Source organism: Carya illinoinensis, chromosome 3, assembly GCF_018687715.1.
Source record: "Carya illinoinensis cultivar Pawnee chromosome 3, C.illinoinensisPawnee_v1, whole genome shotgun sequence".
In the NCBI taxonomy this organism is placed as follows: Eukaryota; Viridiplantae; Streptophyta; class Magnoliopsida; order Fagales; family Juglandaceae; genus Carya; species Carya illinoinensis.
In genome coordinates, this window is record NC_056754.1 from 23,745,067 (window position 1) to 23,752,679 (window position 7,613).

The 7,613-nt window shown below is 36.2% G+C and overlaps 1 protein-coding gene across 1 annotated transcript; it reads right to left on the reverse strand.

Moving 5' to 3' along the window:
- Positions 1-2,583: 2,583 nt before the first annotated feature.
- On the reverse strand, positions 2,584-7,168 carry LOC122303869 (G-type lectin S-receptor-like serine/threonine-protein kinase At4g03230). Its single transcript, XM_043115862.1, has 8 exons — positions 5,682-7,168; positions 4,861-5,331; positions 4,486-4,602; positions 4,162-4,370; positions 3,866-4,076; positions 3,511-3,748; positions 3,240-3,390; positions 2,584-3,151 (listed from the first exon to the last, which is right to left on the reverse strand). The coding sequence occupies exons 1-8, from the start codon at positions 7,045-7,047 to the stop codon at positions 2,849-2,851; spliced, it is 3,066 nt and encodes a 1,021-aa protein (XP_042971796.1). The 5' UTR covers positions 7,048-7,168; the 3' UTR covers positions 2,584-2,848.
- Positions 7,169-7,613: the final 445 nt, after the last annotated feature.

A 7,613-nucleotide genomic window follows, 5' to 3' on the forward strand; every position in this document is an offset into this window, starting at 1 on the left:
GAGGATAATCCAGGCAAGGAAGAGTTATCCAATTATTCAAATATAGATAAGATCTCCCCTCCAGGATTTGAATTTCAAATAAGGAATCATCATCTTGCATAAACAAAAATATCAAAGCTCTATATAAACGATTAGCCCAGGTACGTAAAGGGCATCTAGCTCATTAGTATTCCAAATGAGTCTAAATCTATATTATTGACTTGGGCATTAGAGGCTCTCCTAGAACTCCAAGCTGGTTCATTCTTTGGTTGCAGGTGATCGCATTTGAGTCACGGTGAAACACATCCAGAACAAGCAGAAATAAGAGTCGTTCCATTGTCTGCAATTTGCTCGCCAAGCTTCAAAATGTCTCTAGCCTCGGAATATGCAGCAGGGGAACACAAGAAGTACACATACAAATAGAAGAAAATGTAAAACAACAATCATTTAACAATTTTATGAAGAAAGTAGCTGGGAGTTGAAACTGGAATTCTCGTTCTGATTTTGAACATACTGAAGTACTTGCTCATCATCTAGCTGATAGAGCTAGCTTCTACTAAACAACGTTCTTTCTTTCCAACCAAACAGTGGATATATTAATTGATATGTTGCATCTATTATATAATAAAAAGTAATTTATATAATATCAATTTATTAATTTATTTTTATTAAATTTTTTATAAAGAAAACATTTCTCTATTTTGTAAACTTTTAAATTAAAAATAATTCTAAAGTATGATGGTCAGTTTATCTATCATTTCTATCAATCTTGCACAAGAAAAAACTCTACACTTCTTCTAGTAACAAAATACAAAAGTTGTATATCTATTCATCTTCTATATACATATATTCAGTAATGCAAGAAACAAACTTCATGGTCTCTCGATCGATGGAGGATGGAAAAAAGTTTCGTTTTCATTATCATAAAATTCATTTGAATTTAAGAATTATATAATTATAGTCTTTTTTGGAATTTTTTATACATAAAATTAGCCAGGTTTTAGTAAAGGAAAGAGACTCTTAGCAGTATTCATTTTCTATCTGATTACCACTACACATGATAGCCCGTTATCAATATGAGTTCTGCTACAAAGACTCTTAAGTCACAGAATCAGTAAAAGATCTTTGAAGAAGGTGTTTTGACTTTTCATAATGCATTTCTGATAATTAGCACCAACCAGACCGCAAAGATGAGTACCAATGCAAATTACTCTGCATTAATTTCACAATCTTCAACCTTTCATTCAAATTTAAGGAGGATGATGTAACCCTATTCATTTTACTTGAATTGAATAGTATATATTTAATGAACAGATTTCGACATCAATATCATCAATCTGTTTAGCATATTAGCAAACAAATTACAAACTTAATTGCAAATTTAGAAGGAAGCTTAATTTAGAGCATGCAGGTCAATGTGGCCTGCCTTTACAACCAACCTCCATTTATAGTGTAAATCAGTCCAATCTGGTCCAGGAGTGATGAAATGAAATTTTTGGTTCATCATTTTTTTCAAACTAGACCAAATTGAACATCCATAGGAACTGGATTGATAACTATCGGTCTATTTGGTCCGAACCAATTTTTTTTTTCTTCTTTTTTTTTCAAATAAGTTAATAAAAAAATATTACTAAACTAAAATTAAATGAATTATTAATATAGATTATATAACTAACTCATTAAAAAATTATTTTACTATAATCATGTTTATGATGTTAATAGTTATTACTTACTAACTTAGACTTTACTCTTTAGTATGCATAATTATTAATAAGGTCATACATTTTAAATATGATTAATGAATATCAAATAATTTCATTGTACATAGATTATTCATGCTTGTTTGCAACTTAAGTACTTTTATAAAAAATTACTTAATTATTTTAATTAATGTAAATAGTAGAATATGTATGAATGTATAATGTATTAACTATTTACATATAATGACATAAATTATCACATGATTTATAATTTATTATTAATTGAAATATAGCATATATTATTTTATATTTTATATGGTTAACGATAATAAATTAGATAAAAATTACGTGATTAACTTATATAATTATTATATAAAAATAATATATTAAATTATTAAAAATATTTTTAATATATATATATATAGGAGTTTAGTCTAATCCGATCTAAAATTTATAAATTTTAGAATTAAATTCAATTTTTTTTATCCACAATTTGTAAAACCGAAACCGACTAGTTTGGAGTATAGTCCAGTCCATTCGTTTTTCGAATTTGGGCCAAACTCTTTACGACCCTAGCTCCATTTCTTCTTTTATAATATGTGTAGCAGTCTAAAGATGTGGAAATGGGAGAGAGATAGACATGTCAAACCATAAAAATGGGACCAATCAAATCTGCGACACTATATGCTATATATATATATATATATATTTACAGCTACTTTTTCATGGTCCAAAAAATATTCTCTCGAATTTTTGTCGAATTTGAGAGTTTAAAACAGGAGAGAGAGACACACACACATCAAACGGGCTTCTACATCTTTTACTATTTATTTCCAAAAAAAATCTACAAATAGATCTCACTTGAGGTACCTTATCCCAATATTTGCAAATAGATATACATGAATGACTTAATGGCCACGAGTCACCTACATTAATCTGATAAGGAAACTTCAGTACAAAAACAAAAATTAAAATGCTTGGAGTTTCAAAAGAAGGGGTAATAGATCAAAATGAAAGAGAACGTAGATTTGTTACATGAAGGGAAAAACATTGCACTGGGAGAGACGAAAAATGACCACTCCTTTCCTCCATGAGTACCACAACATGAAGTGCTATAAACTTGGATACACTAGGAAAGAGAAATTAAAGAGTCTTGAGAATCTCGAGTATCAACGACCTTCTTCTAGGCTAACCGTTAACTCGTTAGATCTCTCTGGTTTACTAGAAGAAGAAGCTGTGCCAGAAAGGGATCTCCTTACAACATAGGCTGGTTGTTTAGGAGTTGGAAGAGTTGCACTTTCACTACCAAGCATGAAAACAGCATTCGACATGGAGGGACGGTCAGCTGGGTCTTCTTGCACGCACAAGAGTCCAACAGTGACACACCTCAAAAACTCATCTGTGTTGCATGTTTCACGTAATGCTTGGTCCAATAAATCTAATGCCCTGTTTTCTTTCCACGACTTCCATGCCTGGATAGTTTCAAAGCTTTGAAATGGTCACGAAGCAGAGTGATGGAAAAATACAACAGTCTATAACCAATTTATATAGCTCACTTACATATCCAAGAAGACTCAAAGCTTGTTCTGACACGTAAAATCCTGTGTTTCTTTTCCCGCTGATGATCTCTAGAACAACCACACCAAAGCTAAAGACGTCAGACTTGACTGAGAAAAATCCCTCCAACGCATATTCTGGAGACATGTAGCCGCTGCACGACAGCAAATGTTGAAATGGTAAGTGAATTGGGGAACGTATATGGGGGCAACCAAAAAATGTGATACAAAGTCTAAACAATCTGGAATTGATCATCTCCATTGTATATACTTACTAAGTTCCAACTACTCTGTTTGTGCTTCCCTCAGTTTGTTTGCCACCAAATATTCTTGCCAAGCCGAAGTCAGAAATCTTGGGGTTCATCTCCTCATCTAGGAGAACGTTGCTTGTTTTCAAATCTCTATGAATAATCCTCAACCTAGAATCTTGGTGAAGATAAAGCAGTCCACGAGCAATTCCCAGAATGATGTTAAAGCGTATCTCCCAGCTCAATAACACACATAGTGTTCGATCTAGCACAAGATTTTTCATTCCAAACCAAATTCAATCACCATCTTAAGATGCTTTCTGTTGAAATATTTCATATATTTATGTAATAAGTCTAAAAACTTTGAGGTTTAGAGGCTAACCAAATAAAAAGGAGTCTAAGCTTTTGTTGGGCATGTATTCATAGAGTAACATCTTTTCGTCTCCAACAATGCAATAGCCCAGAAGTCTAACTAGATTTCTATGTTGAAGTTTTGCAATCAACACAACCTCATTTTTAAATTCTTCTAAGCCTTGCCCCGAACCACGTGACAGCCTCTTTATAGCAATCAGTTGTCCCCCTGAAAACTTACCCTGAGCCATTCCATATTCATCATCCTTTGTAAACCACAATATGTTCAAAAATTAATTTTTCGATTGTTGAGGAGATAGTTATTACCTTGTAAACAGGCCCAAATCCACCCTGTCCAAGCTTGTTTGCCTCTGAGAAGTTATCTGTAGCTGCCAGTATACTAGGCAAATCAAAAAATGGTACATCAATCCCTTTCTTATCCTCTTCTTTGAACTCAGCTGAAGATATCAAATCTTGGACACGTCTCTCAGTGTCATACATGTTTAATGTCTGATTTCCCTGATTACTTCTGCTATCTGATTGCAAAACAGAATTTAAAACCAGCCAATTGTCAATCTAATGAAAAGTAGGGAGGGAGGGAAAAGGGAGGGGGGGGGGGAGTCAAACAGAAATGCTGTGCCTGCTAATTACCATTTCTATTGGCCACTCGCCTTCTTTTCCGATAGTACACAAAACACAAGATCATGATGATGAGAATTATAACTGCAATAGTCCCCAGGACAATTTGACGCCTGTAGTGACCAGCTACTGCAATACAGCAAGACCATATGGAAGGTGGTTAGTCATATAAAATCAAAGAAGAACTTTTGGAAAGCACGATATGTGCTGGCTAATTGAACACTAGAGAAAGGCCATGGAGCAAGGCGTGGGGCTGGATTATCATAAGAAAATAATTCCAGTAGGATAGAGTCCTTGGAAATAACATCAAAATGCTCTGATTCTTTCTTGGTTAACATTGCAATCTTAGACTGCCCGTAGTGCTGGCATGAGAGGTAGAACCCTAACCTTTAACACAATTTAAGTTTAGGGCATCCCATTGGAAGTTTGGATTGCAAAAGCACCTCTCCTGATCTCCATCTCTTCTTGCCTTGCAAGTTGAATGTTTCCAAGCCATGCAGTCTGAGGATGATATACAAGTCGGCTCCAGTGATGGTGGGTTCCAACTAATCTCTACTTCATCAGAAGAAAGCCACCTGGTCACGTGAAATGGCAATGAAGAATTGAACCACAGATTTCCTCCTGAAATTCCCGCAACGGTAAGATTTTCTGCATTGACTTGGATGACAAAAGTTCGTATACTTCGATCCATCCTTTCAATTCGATAGGCACCGGGACTGTTTGATGGCCTGAAGCTAACTTGACCGGTGGAGTTGTTACAGTCGAAACTAAAATACATGGGGTCGCCACAATCTGGTCTGGTGCTCAGTGGGTAGGGGATTATGTTTGTTCCACAAGGCTCGCAATCCCTTGCGGTGCCTGCCAAGCGTAGAATAAAAACTAAAGTAACAGTACTGAGAAATGAACTTTTATACCAATATAAAATTAAAGCTCTGGCTGTTTTGACAACATTTCAAGTACTTTTGTATTTACCCCCGACAGCCCACGAGTAACAAGTCATTAGGCAAAGAAGTGGTTAATTTTTCATGTTTTCTAGCATATCTAGCTAGAATTAGGCATATTTTTTAGTGTATCTAAAAAGAGAAAAGAAGGAAAAAATACCTTTAACAGCACGGGTTTTTTATTTTGTTGGTTTCCATTTTGGTAAGCAATTTAGCAACTGATGAGTGATCAATTCAAGAGAATTGCAATATTCAATATGGGAGTACCTATAATATCAGATTTTGCCACGCGAACAGAAAGGTTACGACCTTCCTCGTACTCCTCTTGAAGACCAGTTGGATCGTCACTCCAAATCCAGCAGTTTTTCCCCGTAGGAGTCGTAGCACCTCTTTGCATGCTGTTTCCAAGCTCCTGATACGAATAGGCCTGGCACTCACATTTTCCAAGGCACGCCTCACTGCATTTTGTTTCATTTTCGACATTGAAAGGTCCGCTTTCGGTTCTCACCTTCATCATCTTTAAGCCCAAGAAGGTCTCTTTCTCGCCACATGATAGTTCCGAAATTCTGGAGCACCCGCCAGAAAACTCTTTCAAATTCCAACTCGTGGGATTATTAGGCATGAACCCTGGCAAGCATTTGCATCGTATTTTATTGTTAATATTGCAGACGCCAGATTTCCCGCAAAAATTATGAATGCTACATTCATCTCTTGGCGCCGACCATATCGAATCCCACTTAGGTTGATCATCAACAGTAAACCGCAAAAACTGTAACTTTCCAGTGTAATCCATCACCAACCTTCTTGAAACATTATTACGAGCCCAAGCCGGCAGCTTGTCGTTAATACTATATTTATTTTTGCTCTTGTTGACTCTCCCGCTGCTGAAATTTGATAGCAAGTCTGCAATGTCATGATCAAGCATTTCTTCCGAGTTCGGTTTCACACTTCTGATCCAGTAAAGGAGCTGTGATTTTTTGATAATGTAGCGAACTTGATCTTCTTCTTCTTCTTGACCTGGATTTCGTGTGAACGTGTAATTTCCCATTGCCGGGTCACCAACTCCAGCCCATGAAGTCAATGTAAGGCTTTCATCCATCTTCATACCTGGGAGAAATGTATCGGTTGGATTTTTAAAGCTTTCCCACGGAAAGTTTCCAAATTGATCGTCGCTAATTAAGACCAGGTTTCCAGAATCCATGAGCTTCACAGAGCGATTTCTAGACGAGGATTTTTCAAGTTCTGTAGACCAATAAGTCTTTCCAGCTGTATCCAATACCATGAGGTTGCCATCTTTCGCAATTCTAATGACTCCAACGGCATCGGTAGGTATTGGAGACTTTCGGTTGGCAACCCATACAACAGCTTGTGGATCCAATCGATACCATATTCCGACGAACTTGTTGTGGCTACCATTAGGGGTAAAGAACCCCAACTTAAAGTTGCCTCCAACCGACACAAGAGTTGATCCATTATTCTCGTCGGTAATCGATTCGTCTTCCTTCAAAATATGTCTAGCACTGCAATATAATTGAGAGAAACACAACAAATGTATGCAAAAGACGAAGAAGATCGAATATGACAAGAAACTTTTAGAAAATGTAATGAAGATTTTGCTTCCCCTGCTTATCATTGTGAAGAAATTAAGCAGGAAACTAGAACTGAAACGTTTCCGCAGTGTTGTTACTTGTACTCACTCTGCTTACCAATGGGTCTGTCTACTGCTGGATCAATGGACACCACATGTTGAGTCGATAAGCAGTTAGAAAAAGTCCCAGGACGTATGTTATACGTTCAGCATCGTAGGTTTTTTTTTTTTTTTTTTTTTTCCTTTCTTTGAAAGGTCTTTTCATATTTAATTTTTATTTTTCATTAAATGACTCGTGGCAATTAGTTAAATTTTCTAATGTGCGAACATTGTTTAACCTTTCTGTTTTACATGGGCATGTAAGGTAAACGGCTGACCAGGTCAAGGTCGTCCACTGTGTATCTCAATTACATCCTTTTAGCCGTAGTAGAGAAGGCAAGTGACCTGCTCATTTCATCTTTTTCCCTGCTCCCCGGTCCCCGTATCCTTGCCCTTCACGTGCAAAGAGACTGGAAATGTGGCTTCGACTTTTCCTCTCTTCCTATAATATGAACGACGTCATTGACTGGCTTCGATTAACCGCCTTCGGTTATTATTATTTTAATACTATT